The sequence below is a fragment of the Calidris pugnax genome, unplaced genomic scaffold, assembly GCF_001431845.1.
Source record: "Calidris pugnax isolate Ruff unplaced genomic scaffold, ASM143184v1 scaffold139, whole genome shotgun sequence".
In the NCBI taxonomy this organism is placed as follows: Eukaryota; Metazoa; Chordata; class Aves; order Charadriiformes; family Scolopacidae; genus Calidris; species Calidris pugnax.
Window position 1 is genome coordinate 202,433 of NW_015090863.1, and position 19,239 is coordinate 221,671.

At 53.0% G+C, this 19,239-nt stretch overlaps 1 protein-coding gene across 3 annotated transcripts in view; it reads right to left on the reverse strand.

Moving 5' to 3' along the window:
• The window catches only part of MYO18B (myosin XVIIIB), an 86,168-nt gene that overhangs the window by 12,997 nt on the left and 53,932 nt on the right, over window positions 1-19,239 (reverse strand). For all 3 annotated transcript variants that reach the window (XM_014944833.1, XM_014944835.1, XM_014944836.1), the window contains 5 exons: window positions 18,268-18,381; window positions 17,815-17,931; window positions 17,049-17,132; window positions 15,924-16,061; window positions 14,861-15,046 (listed from right to left, as the gene is read on the reverse strand). In XM_014944833.1, the coding sequence (XP_014800319.1) occupies window positions 14,861-15,046; window positions 15,924-16,061; window positions 17,049-17,132; window positions 17,815-17,931; window positions 18,268-18,381 (639 nt within the window). The remainder of the gene's footprint in view (window positions 1-14,860; window positions 15,047-15,923; window positions 16,062-17,048; window positions 17,133-17,814; window positions 17,932-18,267; window positions 18,382-19,239) is intronic.

Consider the following 19,239-nt stretch of genomic DNA (forward strand, 5'->3'; position numbering starts at 1 on the left):
CTTCATCATTCACAGGAAGAGGAGCAACAGAAGGTGAACCACTCAGTGACCAACAACATCACCCACAACAGAAAAAGCCCAAAATCCCAAGTGCTGGGCAGAAATTAAGGAGCCACCAGCAGACACCATACGGAAACTGAATTTAACTCCGGGGAAGGAATGGTGAGCTTGGTTTTAGGCACACGGCTGGACCAGGGCACCATCAGCTTGTACAAACAGCCTTCCTGGAGATAATTAGTAGAGAATATTGTCCTCCAGAGCCAGTGATGTCCCCCTGCAGCTGGGCTGCCCAGCACCGTGGCAGTGGGTGTAGAGGGACTGGGGACAAGCATCACATCTGACCGGTGACTCGGGTGTGCATCGCAACTGCCGTATTGTGGCCACGCTGTGATTAGAGCACAGCACTGCACCACTCTGCTAAATCAAAACGTAACACCAATACACCAAATGAGTAAATATGATGTTAAAATTAACACACACACCCCGTGTGGAATGTGTGAAAGCACCCGGTGCAAGAGCACCACATCCCTGCTGGGGACAGAGCATGGGGCTGCTCCTCCACTCACACACCCAGCACCTCTGCTTGGAAACAAAGCCCTTTTCAGAGACGCTGATGAGAAAATCCAGAAACTCATTTCAGAATTTAAACTACAGGGAGGAAAAGCCAGATGAGCAGCATGTCCCATACGGCACCACGGACCCAGCATCACCCACAGCTGGGTGGCCACGGCCGAGCATCGCCGTGTTCGTGGGATTCCAGGTCCTTTCAGCGAGGAAGGAAATCCTTGGTGATGTTTTCTAAACCATCACAGGGCAGAGAGAGAAGGAACGCCAGCTGCAAATTCCCCGTGATTGAAGGTGCCAGCAGTAAAATTGCCGGCAGAGAGAGGAGGAGAAGGAACGCCAGCTGCAAATTCACCGTGATTGAAGGTGCCAGCAGTAAAATTGCCATCGCGGTGGTGACAAGGTGAGAGATGATTTGCAGCAGGGGCTGCGACAGGGCACGGCGCAGGAGCCGGCAGACTGTCAGAGTAAATAACAAAAGCCCTGGGATCACTGGGCACCCAGGCCTGGGGGGGGGGAAGAGCATTTCAGTTCATAAAAACATGCAGAGAAACATCCCTGTTCGGGTTGCACAGTGTCATGGTTCCTCCTGGAAATGCACCAGTCTTGGGAAAAACCTGAACTCTGCCACGAGGCTTTGGAAAACTCAGGCTTCTGAGCCCTTTGCTTCCCTCCCGATTTGGGCAAACGCAGAAAGGACCTGATTTGTCATGGAAACTGCTCCAAGTTGTGTGGGAACAGCCCACTGTCTAGGCAGAGGAGATGCTCCCCATCCCAGGGTCGGCCCCGCAAACATCTGGGGGCTCAGGAGGGGGCACAGGGTGAAACGCTGACCCCCAAGAGGAGAAAAAACCCCAGGGGGAGAGAGCCCCAAGCTTGGGCTGGCTATGTGCCTGTGCTCAGCTATTTGCAACTGCAAGAGCAGGGAGTAAAACAACCACTAGATAAAAAGCTCAACCCTTAAAAAAAAAAGCCTGATAAGAGTCTCTATTGAACTAGCTCCTCAGCTCCGGGATACGGCACAAATTAAATATAGTTCAGTGGCCACATTTAATTCCTTTCCTCCGTCCTGCTATTATTAACCTGACAGTGAGTGGCAGGGAGGCAGCTGGGCACCCTGACCCCACCGACCAGGGAAGTCCCCATGGTACAGCTGTGAGGGCAGCAAACAGCATGTCCCAGCAGCTGGTGGGGTCCCCGTGGCCCCACTGCCTTCAGGGTGAGACCCACGGGTGCACCCAAAGAGATGGGACCTCTGTGGGATTGATGCTGCTGAGCTGAGGGTCCAGCCTGGCTTCCCCCAAGGATGCCCCACTCCTGTGGTACCCATGGCCTGGTGGCCTCAGGAGGGGGCTGCACGGGGGTGACTTTGGGGACTGCTCTAGTAAACATGCTCCTGAGCATTTTGGGCTCAAATCAGCGCAAAATAGAAAAGCTGGAGGTTACAGAGCCACAGAGCACTATGTTATCAGCTCACAAGGACAGCACTGCACTGGGGAGGAGGCTGGAAACCCAACATCCCACCCATCCCAGTGCTCAATCCCAGATCTCATGCACGAAGGGACTTTATGTTTTACTCTGTACCATACAATTGTCTCAAGGAAGGCAATAATTACATCAATATAATTAAATTTCAAACGCAAAAAACATTGTCTTCATCCTATAAACTGACAAGAACAGTCCCAGCATCAGGCCACCGTTATCCCGGGGAGCGATTAGAAACCTTTGACACATGTTGGTTCAATCTAAATGTAAATGCAAGAAGCGTTTCCCTTTTTAATACCACAACTGGCCTGAGCATTTACATCCTGACTCAGGATGCACGGCCAAGCATTGGGGGCTTTTTGATTCCTCTGCTCTGTGTCACACGTGGTTTCTCCCACGTGCTGAGGGGCAGTGGCCGGCTGGTTCCAGTTGTGGCCACCAAGTCCAAACGTGATGGGATGCTGGGAATGGGGACCGGAGTGATACACCGCACTGCGGCAGGACCCGGGGGGATGAAAGGCGACTTGCTCATCATTCTGCCCACCTTAATCATCATTAATGGCCCCTTATCAGAGCCCCCTCCACCCCTGCTGGCGCTGATGATGATGGGGAACCCAGACTGCTGCTGGGGGGTGGGGGGGCTGCAATCAGAGGAACCTGCACTGATGAACGGGGCTTATAAAGCAAGGGCTGCTGGGGGAATCAGTCCTTTCCACCTAATCAGGGAGAGGGAGGAGGCTGGAGGAGATGGGGGGTGGTCCTTGCTCAGGGTGGGACCCCTGCAGTCATTGGGCTGGGGGCCAGCACCAGAGCTGCTGGGTGGGAAGGACTGTCCCTCTGTGCCCTTGGAAGCACACTCCCTTCTTCTCCCATGGAGAAACACGGATCCTGGAGGAGATGGGGGGTGGTCCTTGCTCAGGGTGGGACCCCTGCAGTCACTGGGCTGGGGGCCAGCACCAGAGCTGCTGGGTGGGAAGGACTGTCCCTCTGTGCCCTTGGAAGCACACTCCCTTCTTCTCCCATGGAGAAACACGGATCGTTGCCTTCTCCCTTGCAAAGCAGCAGACGTTAGACTTGCAAAAAGCCCCAGAAAGGGGCTACAGCTCCTGCCACAACCCAGAGATGGTGACACAGAACTAACAGTCCTTTGCTTCACGTGCGTGTTGATTTTTCATCGAAAAGCTCCACTAATTTCTCCCCTGCCTTTCTCCCTCTGTCCATCCTACTGGCCACCAAGGAACTTGCCCACACACCCGGCCGTGGCACAGGGACTGTGGGGAGAGACGGGGATGTGGGACCAGCTGTGAGCCCAGGGAAAGGGGCTCCACCTTCCCAGCTGGGGACCTGAGAGCATTTCTGCTCCATGAGCTGGGGAGCATCCTGTGCTGTTAAACCCCTGTTGGCACCGGCAGATCTGGCTCCTTCCACCAAACCGTGGCAGAAACCAGCCTAGAAACCCCGCCTGATGTATATTTTATAATCAATAAATAAAATATATGATCTGCCTGGTTTCTGCACACACTTCCAGATTACATCCTCCCATTCACAGCGTATGGGCGGACAGACTGCCCCAGAGCACAGCACCCCCCGAACCCGACAGCACCGGTCCACCAGCAGGTCAAAGGCATTTATTTTAGAAAGCTGAGGTTAATTTCTGCTGACAGGGAGCCTGAATTAAAGGCTCGCTCCAGACAAAGGGGATGGGAGCTCGCTTGGCCACGGTCAGGACATGGCAAACCCACGCTGAGAAGCTGGTGCTCACAGACAGGGCTCCTGCCCTCGCCCCGGGGGGGCTCACAGGAGGATGCTGCTGCACATCCGTGCTGGAAAGACCCTGACAACATGAGTACACTGCAAAAAGAGTTCATTCCTACTGCGAGTGTCACAGCTGAGCGCTCAGCAGTGGCCTGCCAGCCACCTTTCTCTGCATTTCATACACCCTCCCTTGCACCCATCCTCTCCAAAGCCCCTGCAGCCCCCAGACCACCCGTCCCTCTCACAGCACCACCAGCTCTCACCACAAGGATAGGTTGGAAAGGAAGAGATTTGCTTGCATTTCATACACCCCCCCAGCACCCATCCTCTCCAAAGCCCCTGCAGCCCCCAGACCACCCGTCCCTCTCACAGCACCACCAGCTCTCACCACAAGGATAGGTTGGAAAGGAAGAGATTTGCTGCAAAGGGAAAATATCGCTGCTTTTTGTGAGTACCCAGAGAAGACGGAGCCAAGGGAGGGGTGGTGAGGACACAGCCCCCAGCCCCCCAGGTTGTCACCCAGCAGGCAGCCAGAAGAGGACAAGACAAGCAGGGGCTGCTGGCAAGGACAGGAGGAGACATAGGCTGGGGGGGCCTTGGGGGGAGCTGCCACCCTGTTCTGTCCTTGTGAAACCACCAGGAGAGACTCCAGTGCCCACTATCTCCCTGAGCATCACTGGGGCTTCACTTGGCCAGGGGACTTTTCCAACACCCAAAAAAAGATGCTCCAGCCCATGGCACAAGGGGCATCATCAGGAGGCTGGAGGCTGTCAGCCCCCACCCAGAGCCCACCTGGAAACAAGGGGACAAGGGATACCCCACAGCTGGCAGCTCCCTACATCCTACCCCCATCCCCTGCATCTGGCAAGGACAGGAGGAGACATAGGCTGGGGGGGCCTTGGGGGGAGCTGCCACCCTGTTCTGTCCTTGTGAAACCACCAGGAGAGACTCCAGTGCCCACTATCTCCCTGAGCATCACTGGGGCTTCACTTGGCCAGGGGACTTTTCCAACACCCAAAAAAAGATGCTCCAGCCCATGGCACAAGGGGCATCATCAGGAGGCTGGAGGCTGTCAGCCCCCACCCAGAGCCCACCTGGAAACAAGGGGACAAGGGATACCCCACAGCTGGCAGCTCCCTACATCCTACCCCCATCCCCTGCACCTCCTCACAGCCTGCCTTCGCTTCCATTGCTTCCCTGCAAAAGGATTCCCAAAACCCTTTTTCTTAAGAGTTTTGTTTTCATCTGATTTTTTTTTTTTTGTGTCTCAGAAGCATTTGAAGCACAGTTAAAAAGAGCTAAGAGAAAAAAGTAGTGAAATAATTCATGGGACCCTAAAGGATGCCGAGGCATCTGCAGAGCATCCAGCGCCCGCGTCCTCCTCGCCGTCTCTTATTTCTGTTTGTGGTTCTGCTGTCACAACACAACCCTTGCGAGCTCCCATCCACCCGAAGTGAAGTGTAATCTAATTAGCCCAATTTGGGCTGCCGCTCTTTGAATAATTTAGCGTACACCTGCGGTATTCATCCATCGTTATTATTTTTAATCAAGTCATTAAACTCGCAGGTTTTGTCCAAAGTTGGAAGCGAACAAAATTTCCGCGGTCGAGACGGGGCGAGCGGCTCTTTCTGCGCTCGTGAGCACCAATGGTACCAGTAATTGGTGTGAGCAGCCACAAGTGCTGATAATTTGCTGAAGAATTGACTTCTTTAATGGCAAACTAGAAATCCCAGCCCTGCTGTACAATAGCCCTAATTAGCACATATATATATATATATATATACACACAATCGAGTTTTCACTCCCGGCTCCTCCATCACCCAGCCTCACCTCTAAGGACTGGCTCCCTTTGATGATAATTGTCCTTACACTTAGTGAAAGTCATTAGCTTCCAAAGAAAAGAGCAGCTCCTGGAGACCCAGGAGCAGGAGATGCTGAGGCTGGGCGGGGGGGCTGCAGGGACATCAGAGGGTTTGGTTGGGACCCTGCTGAGAGCGTGACATTCCTGGCTGGAGGCACAAACACCTCCCACTTCCCTCTCAAGTTCACTGAAAGCACCAAAAAAAAATATAATAATAATAAAAATCTTTAAAGCTTGCAGAAGAAATGAAAAATGAAAAAAAAATATCAGAGAGATCAGGCTGTACTGTGCTAGAGCACGCTGGATCGCGTGGCGACAACAGGGCTGCGTTACAAAGGAGATTTGCCATCACAAGAACCAGAAAAAAAGGGTTATTTACACTGTGACTCTCATCTTTTTTTAAAAAAAAATAAATAAAAAGGTGTGAAGATATTCTTCGCACCTGCACTTCAGTTGTCAGTAAAAATAGTTAATTATTATGCTGATGAATTTCACAGCTTCTTTAAAGAAATCTGATTTTAAGAGAGCGCCCGCGAGCCCCCCACGGCGTGCACCAGAGGTGGGGGCTTAGAGGGGGGGTGTCGACGGAGCTGCCTGTTGGTGCAGGGGGGCTGGAGGAGATGCAGGGGGGCTGGAGGAGATGCAGGGGGGCTGGCTGGCTTCCCAGCACACATCCCTGCCAGCTGGGGCTTCATCCCAGCAGGACCAGCCCCTGCTTTTCCCTGAGCATCCCAGCAAGGTGCCCCAGTGCAGCCCATGCAGTGGGGGGGAACACCCAGCTCTCCAGGGCAGGAGGGACCCTGGGGCTGAGCTCCCATCCCAGCTTTCTCCCATGAAATCCAAGCTGTACAGGCAGTTCAGTCATCGACATTATCAAAACACGAGCTTCTTTTAGCTTTTTAGTTATTGCTTGGCACGTACTGGAAGAATTACTGCCTAAAGAGTGAATTAGTCCATCCTGGCTTGTTAGTAGCTGGCATCTCCCCCCTCCGCTGCAGCAAATCCACAGGTGGGGAGTGAGATGCTCTGCCAGAAGCTCTGTGAAAACAGCTCCAGAAAGACAAGGCACGGGATAGGGTTCTCATGCAGCATCCCTGCCTCTCCCCTTGCTCCTGCCCAGAGCTTCCAGTGGTGGCCGTGGACACTCAAAGCAGCTGAGATGAGGCCTCTTGCAAACACACCTTTGCCTCCCTGATGCTCACGGATGGAGCACCGACCCATACCTAGCATCAACTCCAGAGCATCAAAGCCAGGAGCTGTGCCCAGCAGCATCCTGGTCCCAACAGCAGCTCATAGCCCTTCACATCCCTGCTCCATCCTTCCCTTGCACCACACCAGGCAGCTTCTCCAGGGGACTCTTATACGAGGACAAGCATGAGCACATGTGCATACACGATGAGCAAAGAGACCAGGGCTTGTTTTTAAGCTCCCCAGGATCGTCTCTAAGTTGGAAATCCATCCCTTGCTTCTGGCCATGACTCAGTTTCTGCCGTGGCCCGAGGAGACCAGGCGGCTGGGTCTTGCCTGTCAAGCTCTGGGTGTCAGCACAGCAGCTGAGAAACAAGGAGCTGCCACGGGCTGGGCTCCAGATTTTATTGGAAGAGGAACTACAGCTCCATGGAGGAAATCCAGTCCATGCAACCAGAGCAAAGACAAAGACAAGCAGGGCCAAGTACTACCCCCGCCATTAGAAAACATGCCTCCCTCGCTGTGATGGCGCCGGGCTTGGAAAGTGTTCAAAACCCATTCTTCTTACAAAATTCATAAGGCAGAGCCATCTGCCTGGCAGCCAGCTCTCCAGCTCCCAGCCCTGCTCCTCGCTGGATTCTCCCCACTGCCTGGGCATGGCATGAGTCCGCCTCCCAACTGCCCAAAGCTGGGTCGAAAACGATGGAGGGATGACAAGAGCTGTCCTGAGCCTGGCTGAAGGTGTGGGGATGGTGGGACGGGGTTTCCAAGTGCCTTCAACACTGATAAATACCAGCTGCAAGAATAAAATACCTTATACCCAGCCACCAGCTCTTAGGATCCCAGGAAAGGAGATGGGATTTCTAACCCCATCTGTACCATGAACGTGTGTCCCTTCGTCACTGACACCCTGATGGTGCGCGGCGAGTCCACAACCTCCCGACTGTTTATTTGAATAAATTAGGAAAAAATTTTTTTAGGTGCCAACCATGACTTAAGTAATGTTAAGTGAATAATTCATGCGGTATTTATAATTGATGGGGGATTTAACAGGAGCAGAGCCGTAAGTGGCTTTCTATTAACTATTGATGCTCCCCGCCGGCCGCTCGACAGGCACGGCTGGGCTCCGCGATCACAGCTCTCCTGTGATGTTTTATTTAAGCTCTGTTAAGAGAACACACAGGCTGGGGGAATGCCTCTGCTCCTGGGGAATGCCACAGCAGCCCCCAGCTCCCGAGGTGGGCTCAGGGAGCCCCAGATCCCACAGGACCAGTAAGGAGCCAGCAGGGAGAACCGTGGGGCTGGTGGGATGTCCCCAGGGCTTGCCCGGCTCCTTCCTCCTCCTGCCCCACTGCAGCAGATGCCAGGTAAGCCCAAATATCTGGGGGTCTGGATAAACCTAGACCCCTTGGTGTTGTCTTAGGAGTTTCTCTGTTTATAGGTTTTTATGTCTTATTCCAGGGAGGCGCCTCTAAAATCCCTTCCAGACTTCTTTGCAAACTTCGTGTGTGAGAACAGAAGCACGGCTCAGAGGGCCAAGCATCTTGCTACACCCATCATTCACATCCCCATGTGAAACACGCAGGAAGCTTCTAAAAATATAGGCACAAATACAAAAAAATAGAGTTGAAAGAACCCAGCCGTAGCCTAACAGACAGCGCATCTGTGTTCCAAAACATCACATTTCTCACAAAGCTGCAATAAACACACAGTTATCATAGTGACTGGAGCCCTGTCTTGCTCAGTGCCCAGGGGGAAAACAGCAGGATCTGGCCCCGGGGTGGGCTACCACTAGCCCAGTGGGCAACCCAGGGAGCCACCTGGGGCTGGCAGGTTTTAAAACCAGCATCTGGTTTTAAAATCCCATTATTCCAATGAGCATCAATGGCCACATGACTCGTTTTGTGCCCAGGGAAGGGTGTCCCCGCAGCCAGGGCTGGACTCGGAAAAAGCCCCAGAAAGGGGCTACAGCTCCTGCCACAACCCAGAGATGGTGACACAGAACTAACAGTCCTTTGCTTCACGTGCGTGTTGATTTTTCATCGAAAAGCTCCACTAATTTCTCCCCTGCCTTTCTCCCTCTGTCCATCCTACTGGCCACCAAGGAACTTGCCCACACACCCGGCCGTGGCACAGGGACTGTGGGGAGAGACGGGGATGTGGGACCAGCTGTGAGCCCAGGGAAAGGGGCTCCACCTTCCCAGCTGGGGACCTGAGAGCATTTCTGCTCCATGAGCTGGGGAGCATCCTGTGCTGTTAAACCCCTGTTGGCACCGGCAGATCTGGCTCCTTCCACCAAACCGTGGCAGAAACCAGCCTAGAAACCCCGCCTGATGTATATTTTATAATCAATAAATAAAATATATGATCTGCCTGGTTTCTGCACACACTTCCAGATTACATCCTCCCATTCACAGCGTATGGGCGGACAGACTGCCCCAGAGCACAGCACCCCCCGAACCCCACAGCACCGGTCCACCAGCAGGTCAAAGGCATTTATTTTAGAAAGCTGAGGTTAATTTCTGCTGACAGGGAGCCTGAATTAAAGGCTCGCTCCAGACAAAGGGGACGGGAGCTCGCTTGGCCACGGTCAGGACATGGCAAACCCACGCTGAGAAGCTGGTGCTCACAGACAGGGCTCCTGCCCTCGCCCCGGGGGGGCTCACAGGAGGATGCTGCTGCACATCCGTGCTGGAAAGACCCTGACAACATGAGTACACTGCAAAAAGAGTTCATTCCTACTGCGAGTGTCACAGCTGAGCGCTCAGCAGTGGCCTGCCAGCCACCTTTCTCTGCATTTCATACACCCTCCCTTGCACCCATCCTCTCCAAAGCCCCTGCAGCCCCCAGACCACCCGTCCCTCTCACAGCACCACCAGCTCTCACCACAAGGATAGGTTGGAAAGGAAGAGATTTGCTGCAAAGGGAAAATATCGCTGCTTTTTGTGAGTACCCAGAGAAGACGGAGCCAAGGGAGGGGTGGTGAGGACACAGCCCCCAGCCCCCCAGGTTGTCACCCAGCAGGCAGCCAGAAGAGGACAAGACAAGCAGGGGCTGCCAGCAAGGACAGAAGGAGACATAGGCTGGGGGGGGCCTTGGGGGGAGCTGCCACCCTGTTCTGTCCTTGTGAAACCACCAGGAGAGACTCCAGTGCCCACTATCTCCCTGAGCATCACTGGGGCTTCACTTGGCCAGGGGACTTTTCCAACACCCAAAAAAAGATGCTCCAGCCCATGGCACAAGGGGCATCATCAGGAGGCTGGAGGCTGTCAGCCCCCACCCAGAGCCCACCTGGAAACAAGGGGACAAGGGATACCCCACAGCTGGCAGCTCCCTACATCCTACCCCCATCCCCTGCATCTCCCCACAACCTGCCTTCACTTCCATTGCTTCCCTGCAAAAGGATTCCCAAAACCCTTTTTCTTAAGAGTTTTGTTTTCATCTGATTTTTTTTTTTTTGTGTCTCAGAAGCATTTGAAGCACAGTTAAAAAGAGCTAAGAGAAAAAAGTAGTGAAATAATTCATGGGACCCTAAAGGATGCCGAGGCATCTGCAGAGCATCCAGCGCCCGCGTCCTCCTCGCCGTCTCTTATTTCTGTTTGTGGTTCTGCTGTCACAACACAACCCTTGCGAGCTCCCATCCACCCGAAGTGAAGTGTAATCTAATTAGCCCAATTTGGGCTGCCGCTCTTTGAATAATTTAGCGTACACCTGCGGTATTCATCCATCGTTATTATTTTTAATTAAGTCATTAAACTCGCAGGTTTTGTCCAAAGTTGGAAGCGAACAAAATTTCCGCGGTCGAGACGGGGCGAGCGGCTCTTTCTGCGCTCGTGAGCACCAATGGTACCAGTAATTGGTGTGAGCAGCCACAAGTGCTGATAATTTGCTGAAGAATTGACTTCTTTAATGGCAAACTAGAAATCCCAGCCCTGCTGTACAATAGCCCTAATTAGCACATATATATATATATATATATACACACAATCGAGTTTTCACTCCCGGCTCCTCCATCACCCAGCCTCACCTCTAAGGACTGGCTCCCTTTGATGATAATTGTCCTTACACTTAGTGAAAGTCATTAGCTTCCAAAGAAAAGAGCAGCTCCTGGAGACCCAGGAGCAGGAGATGCTGAGGCTGGGCGGGGGGGCTGCAGGGACATCAGAGGGTTTGGTTGGGACCCTGCTGAGAGCGTGACATTCCTGGCTGGAGGCACAAACACCTCCCACTTCCCTCTCAAGTTCACTGAAAGCACCAAAAAAAAATATAATAATAATAAAAATCTTTAAAGCTTGCAGAAGAAATGAAAAATGAAAAAAAAATATCAGAGAGATCAGGCTGTACTGTGCTAGAGCACGCTGGATCGCGTGGCGACAACAGGGCTGCGTTACAAAGGAGATTTGCCATCACAAGAACCAGAAAAAAAGGGTTATTTACACTGTGACTCTCATCTTTTTTTAAAAAAAAATAAATAAAAAGGTGTGAAGATATTCTTCGCACCTGCACTTCAGTTGTCAGTAAAAATAGTTAATTATTATGCTGATGAATTTCACAGCTTCTTTAAAGAAATCTGATTTTAAGAGAGCGCCCGCGAGCCCCCCACGGCGTGCACCAGAGGTGGGGGCTTAGAGGGGGGGTGTCGACGGAGCTGCCTGTTGGTGCAGGGGGGCTGGAGGAGATGCAGGGGGGCTGGAGGAGATGCAGGGGGGCTGGCTGGCTTCCCAGCACACGTCTCTGCCAGCTGGGGCTTCATCCCAGCAGGACCAGCCCCTGCTTTTCCCTGAGCATCCCAGCAAGGTGCCCCAGTGCAGCCCATGCAGTGGGGGGGAACACCCAGCTCTCCAGGGCAGGAGGGACCCTGGGGCTGAGCTCCCATCCCAGCTTTCTCCCATGAAATCCAAGCTGTACAGGCAGTTCAGTCATCGACATTATCAAAACACGAGCTTCTTTTAGCTTTTTAGTTATTGCTTGGCACGTACTGGAAGAATTACTGCCTAAAGAGTGAATTAGTCCATCCTGGCTTGTTAGTAGCTGGCATCTCCCCCCTCCGCTGCAGCAAATCCACAGGTGGGGAGTGAGATGCTCTGCCAGAAGCTCTGTGAAAACAGCTCCAGAAAGACAAGGCATGGGACAGGGTTCTCATGCAGCATCCCTGCCTCTCCCCTTGCTCCTGCCCAGAGCTTCCAGTGGTGGCCGTGGACACTCAAAGCAGTTGAGATGAGGCCTCTTGCAAACACACCTTTGCCTCCCTGATGCTCACGGATGGAGCACCGACCCATACCTAGCATCAACTCCAGAGCATCAAAGCCAGGAGCTGTGCCCAGCAGCATCCTGGTCCCAACAGCAGCTCATAGCTCTTCACATCCCTGCTCCATCCTTCCCTGCACCACACCAGGCAGCTTCTCCAGGGGACTCTTATACGAGGACAAGCATGAGCACATGTGCATACACGATGAGCAAAGAGACCAGGGCTTGTTTTTAAGCTCCCCAGGATCGTCTCTAAGTTGGAAATCCATCCCTTGCTTCTGGCCATGACTCAGTTTCTGCCGTGGCCCGAGGAGACCAGGCGGCTGGGTCTTGCCTGTCAAGCTCTGGGTGTCAGCACAGCAGCTGAGAAACAAGGAGCTGCCACGGGCTGGGCTCCAGATTTTATTGGAAGAGGAACTACAGCTCCATGGAGGAAATCCAGTCCATGCAACCAGAGCAAAGACAAAGACAAGCAGGGCCAAGTACTACCCCCGCCATTAGAAAACATGCCTCCCTCGCTGTGATGGCGCCGGGCTTGGAAAGTGTTCAAAACCCATTCTTCTTACAAAATTCATAAGGCAGAGCCATCTGCCTGGCAGCCAGCTCTCCAGCTCCCAGCCCTGCTCCTCGCTGGATTCTCCCCACTGCCTGGGCATGGCATGAGTCCACCTCCCAACTGCCCAAAGCTGGGTCGAAAACGATGGAGGGATGACAAGAGCTGTCCTGAGCCTGGCTGAAGGTGTGGGGATGGTGGGACGGGGTTTCCAAGTGCCTTCAACACTGATAAATACCAGCTGCAAGAATAAAATACCTTATACCCAGCCACCAGCTCTTAGGATCCCAGGAAAGGAGATGGGATTTCTAACCCCATCTGTACCATGAACGTGTGTCCCTTCGTCACTGACACCCTGATGGTGCGCGGCGAGTCCACAACCTCCCGACTGTTTATTTGAATAAATTAGGAAAAAATTTTTTTAGGTGCCAACCATGACTTAAGTAATGTTAAGTGAATAATTCATGCGGTATTTATAATTGATGGGGGATTTAACAGGAGCAGAGCCGTAAGTGGCTTTCTATTAACTATTGATGCTCCCCGCCGGCCGCTCGACAGGCACGGCTGGGCTCCGCGATCACAGCTCTCCTGTGATGTTTTATTTAAGTGCTGTTAAGAGAACACACAGTCTGGGGGAATGCCTCTGCTCCCGGGGAATGCCACAGCAGCCTCTGGCTCCCGAGGTGGGCTCAGGGAGTCCCAGATCCCACAGGACCAGCAAGGAGCCATGGGGCTGGTGGGATGTCCCTCACCCACCCCAGGGCTTGCCTGGCTCCTTCCTCCTCCTGCCCTACTGCAGCAGATGCCAGGTAAGCCCAAATATCTATGGGTCTGGATAAACCCAGACCCCTCGGTGTTGTCTTAGGAGTTTCTCTGTTTATAGGTTTTTATGTCTTATTCCAGGGAGGCGCCTCTAAAATCCCTTCCAGACTTCTTTGCAAACTTCGTGTGTGAGAACAGAAGCACGGCTCAGAGGGCCAAGCATCTTGCTACACCCATCATTCACATCCCCATGTGAAACACGCAGGAAGCTTCTAAAAATATAGGCACAAATACAAAAAAATAGAGTTGAAAGAACCCAGCCGTAGCCTAACAGACAGCGCATCTGTGTTCCAAAACATCACATTTCTCACAAAGCTGCAATAAACACACAGTTATCATAGTGACTGGAGCCCTGTCTTGCTCAGTGCCCAGGGGGAAAACAGCAGGATCTGGCCCCGGGGTGGGCTACCACTAGCCCAGTGGGCAACCCAGGGAGCCACCTGGGGCTGGCAGGTTTTAAAACCAGCATCTGGTTTTAAAATCCTATTATTCCAATGAGCATCAATGGCCACATGACTCGTTTTGTGCCCAGGGAAGGGTGTCCCCGCAGCCAGGGCTGGACTCGGGCTGGCAGAGCAAGGACAAAGCCTGTTCAGGGCACGGGATGTGGAATAATTCACACTAAAGCACCATTCCCTTCAGAAAGGCTGGCAGCCTCGGGGTCTGGCAGAGCAAGGACAAAGCCTGTTCCTTTAGTGGAACAATTCACACTAAAGCACCGTTCCCTTCAGAAAGGCTGGCAGCCTCGGGGTGAAAGAAATGCTGAAATCTCCTTGATTGTTAAATAAAAGATTATTGATAAAATAACTGCTTCTAATGCGGCTGTGCTGCCAGCAGAAATGCAATATCTTTCAATTACTGCTCGGAAGCAAGGCTTTCCTTTTGTTTACTGGGAAAAAAAACCAAACACCAACATGAAAAGAGATGCTCGTAAAGGACTGTAAAATGAAGGTGAATCTATTTTTTTCATCGTACTCCAAACCTGGTTGGGGTTTTGGGCACGCAAAGCAGGTTTAGCTGCTCTTCTGCGCCGTCCAACACGCCGCCCTGCCATGGGGGGGGTTATTTGGCAAAGCCATTTGGGACGTGGTGGGGCTGGCAGGAGCACGGGGCATCTCCCCAGTGCCAGGGGAGCCCTTGGTCCTGCCGAGGTTCTGCCTGACCCGAGGAAAACCAGCACAAGGAGATGCAGGAATGACCTGAGCAACTTGGCGTTGGGTGGACGAGCCTCAGAAACACACCTTATCTGCACGGGGGCCAGCTAATGGCAAATTGGCCAGCTTCATCTCCAAACCCAGAAAACAACACAGAAAATTACTTTTTCAGGACTCTTGGGCCAATAAAACTCATGGCAACACCCCCTCCGTGGCCCCGCACCCCCTTACCAGCTCCACGCGCCGGCGGCTGGACTCCAGTTCCCTCTGCACCAGCTCGTCCATGTCAGCCTTCATCTCCTCCATCCTCCTCTGGTAGTACCTGGTGCTCTCCTTCTCCCGTGCCTCCGACTCGGCCGCCTTCTCCAGCTCCTCACCCATCTTGATGATGCTGTCTCGCAGGCGCAGCACCAGCACCTGGGGAGGAGGGTGTGAGGTGACACCGGGGAGATGGAGGTGAGGAGTTATGAAGGTCTCCACGAGCATCAAGCGATGTGGAGAACATCCCCTCCCCAACACAAGGGTCAGTCACTATGATTATCATTACCAAGCATCGCCCTAGATTAATGGTTGGACTCAATGGTCTTAAAGGTGTTTTCCAACTTAAAAATTCTATGATTCTATGATCCCCAGTTGCTCATTTGGGTCAGCAGGTATGGACCCAGTGATCCCATCCCATCCCAACCCATCTCATCCATCCCCCATCACAGCAGGCAGTGCCATCCCCTACAGCCACACCATGTCCCCCAGAGCTCCCACAGAGCCAGCAGCTGCTTTGGGGACACAACAGTCATTTTCTTCCCCCTCCTGGGCTGGGATTGTTCAGGCAGCACAACTCCGGGAAGAAGAGATAATAAAAACATATCCCAGTGCCACCAGATGTGCTGATTAATGGGGACAGTGAAATCTTGTGATCAAGCCTGCTGGCTTGGCCTCTGGATGATGCCAGAGCAGAGGGATGCCTGTGAGAGAGGCACTGTGATGGATGTGCTGAGTGGTCAGCACACACCATTCTCTGTGTCCAGTGGCAGGGACCGTATATTCCTCCCAGAGTTTATAGCCCTGGGCCCAATAAACACCACAGTGGAGTATGTAGAGATAACAGCAGTGGCATGAACTCTATGGACTGTCCACAACCATGGGAGAGGTGGCCGAAGACCCCCTCCTATCCCTCCCCACCCCTTCCCAGGTGCTTCTTCCCCCAAAGCCGAGGTGGTGGCATCACAGTTCCTGCCTTTCACAAGCATCTCCCCAGGGCTCCACGTCCCCTCTGCGAGCTGGGAAGAGGTGGTACCTCAAAGCGCTTCATCTGCACGGCCTGGAAGTCCAGCTGGCTCTCCAGGTCCCGGATGCGGGCTTCCTGCCGGCTGACGATGGAGCGCTCGGCCGGGCACTGCTCCAGACGGGCTGCTCTGGCCTGTGCTGCCTGCAGCTGGACGAGGATGGGCTGTGTTAGCACCTCCCCGGCCCCTGACCCAGCCAAAATCCACCCCATCCCTCTCCTGGATCCCCCAACCATCCCTCACCTTGATGCGATGAGCACCAAGGACCCCTCACGGCCCCGGAGGTGACCATGGAAAAAAGGCACTATGGAAAAGCATGACCTGAGGGACTCCCTGCTGTTAACACCCCACAGCAAACGCAGGACACGAACATGTATTTTTGAACGAAAAAAAACATGCTGGCAAGACAACATGTATCTGAGTCTCTTTTGCTTTTCTCCTTCTCACAAACTCTTTGAGGACAGCAGGCATGAAAATTCCCATTTTACCCCTGTGTGGAAAGCTGCCTGGGCCAAGTCTTTCTTCAGCCGTTGCACCGAGATCTCCAAAGCAAACTGCCCTTTTAGTGATCCCGCTACAACTTCGGTTCAGATGTTGTGTTTGACCTAGAACTACGGGAATTTGTCTTCTTTTTATCTGGCCTATCTCTAAAGCACCACCCGCCCCACCTCAGAGGGAGCGAGTCCTGCTTCTAATTCCTGGGCAGCTCAGCTACGCTCCAATAAAACACTTAAGTTAATGGGATTACTCATGTGTTTAAAATTAAATCCAATGCACTCCAGGAGCACGGGTGCAGCCGCAGAGGCGAGACAGTGCAGCCCCCACCAGTACGCCCAGTCCCCCCAGTCCTGGGGTCAATCCCATCCCAGCCACAGCACCAGCAGCTCGGGAAGGGAGGAGGGAGAAGTGGGGTTCTCCATCCCAAAATCCTTGCCAGGGAAAGCCTTCTCCAGCTCCAGGCAGAGCCTGCAGCCCACCCTGGCCCTGTCCTGCCCATAGTATAAAGGAGAAATGGTTTTGTACCACCAGTAAAAGGATTTGATCTGGTTTAAGATAAGACCATGGCACCCATGGCTCGCCCTGATGTCAGAGGACACCTGGGTGGCTCTCACACCTCAGCTCTGGGGAGGAATTACCTTCTCCTGGAGGCTCTGCTTTTCTTTCTTCACATCCTCCACCTGCGTCTGCAGCTCCCGGATCTGAGCGATGTCCGTTGCCGACTGTGGACAGAGAAAGAGCAGCAGTGGGAGCAGACCCTGCCACCCAAACCACGAGCCCCTCCTGCGCTGGACTGAAGGAGCTTAATGCTCCCAACTGCACGCCACTTTCCTAATTTTCCAAACAAATATTTGCAGATGAGGACAGAAACCGTGCTGTCAAGGTCATTTCTGTCCTCGGGGTCCTTCCAGACACAGAGTCCTGGTTCTGTAACACCACTGTGAGGGGCACCAGACTGAGAATTGTCAGTCTCGCCAGCATATCCCTGCTCCACGGGGAGCCTTGGGCTCCCTCAGCTCCGGATACAATCCTTTGGGAGAGCCTGCCTTAGTCTGGATATTGCACAGAAAGCCCCAGGGGCTGGTCTGTCAGCATTTTTTAAGCTCTGCTTGATAAAACAGCGAAAGAAAGACTAGAAAAGGATCCGGCCGAGGATGCGATAGGATTTCCCGAGTATTGAAACTAAAGCCAAGCCACCTCTTGAAAGAAGAATCAAAACTATGGGTGAGAGGAGCTGGAGCCTTGAGCCATCCCTTCCTCTCATCACAGCAACTGCTTCCTGGGGTCCCCAAGCTGCTCTATACCCGTGGGGACAGCCCTTTGCCCTCAGGCAGGCCAGGGGGTGTTCCACGTGCCCTCCCAGGGAGGGGGATGCTGCCCAGCACCCACTGCCCCTGCTCCCACCTGGGCGATCAGAGCCTTGTGCTTCTCCATCAGCTCGTTCAGGTCTTCCTGGTCCTCGTCGATGCGTTTCAGGAGGTCAGCTCTCTCGTGCTGCAGCTGGTACAGCTGCTCCTCCACCTGCAGGAGCACCCACGGGGACGTTTGCTCATGCATCCCACGGGGGACACACGGCACAGCATTGCCTGGACCACAGCATCCTTGGGGACACGCTGCCACCGGCCCTCAACCCTGTTCTTGCACCAGGAGAGGCAAAGGGAGCTCCTGCAGAGGGGGTCTAAGGGATGCTGCACCTTTATCCATCCATTAAGCCAACCAAAGAGGCTGGGTGATTTGGTAATTATGCTGATTATTGCTGATTTAGTAAAAGAAAAGCTGATTATTGCTAAGGAACATGAGGTGGTAGGACCGTGCCACTGCCCTCCCCCCTCCCCAGCCCTGGCTGTGTCTCCGCACCAGGGTCTTGTTTCTGCTGAGGGTGTCCAGCTCCGTGTGCAAGTTCTCCAGCTCCAGGGCCGCCATCTGATGGGACTTCTGGGCCTCTGCGCACTTCGCTTCGCTCTCTTCCAACTGGGAAAAAATTGAGGGAGATCATAATTAAAGGAGCTCTCGGTGCCTAAACAAACCACGTGCTGATTACGCCGTTCCCCACGGCCACATCTATTTACACATCACCCCCAGAGCTTCTTTCCCCTCTTAATGCACAGGGAAAGTCAACTTCTTAAAATCTGTGCTGTTCTTCAGCCCTGGTTTAGAGTGAAAAGGGGTGTCCTGGCAGCTCCCACCACACCTGAGCACACATCCCATCCCCATGGACCCTCCTGCTGGGAGCTGAAGCAAGCTCCTCGGTCTGCGCACCCCCCCTTGGCACCGCAGAGCTGGCATCATTAATTTGCAAAATTATGTGAATTACATGTAATTCCTGATTAGGGCAATTCATGATTCGGAGTTTGCAAATGGGCTTTTCATGTGGCATAAATTGCATTTGCAAATACACACGGAATATCACAATTTATAAATGCTAATCTGCTCTTGGTTTTTATAGCTCAGCCATTAAGACCACAATGATCTTAAATGGGCTGCAAACATCTGGAAGGTGCAGCATCATCCCAAAAAACCCCCCGCTGCCAGGACGGAGGAGTTTACGCCGGTTGTACCTGAACATCCCGTTCCTTCCCTTGCTTTCTTGGGTTTCTTTCTTTTCTTTACAAAAAAGAACACTAAACCTCTCTGCTTGCTGCTCATTTTCCATGACCGGTCCCCTGCTGAGGATGCAGAGCTCCTGGGGGCAACAGGAGCTGCTGTGGACCATGGTGAGTTTGAATTTGAGGATTTTAGGCTGTTTTTTCAGTGTTTACTCATCTTTTTTTTACTCTTTCCCTCAAAAAAAAAAAAAAAAAAAAAGAGGGGGGGGGGGGGGGAGGATTA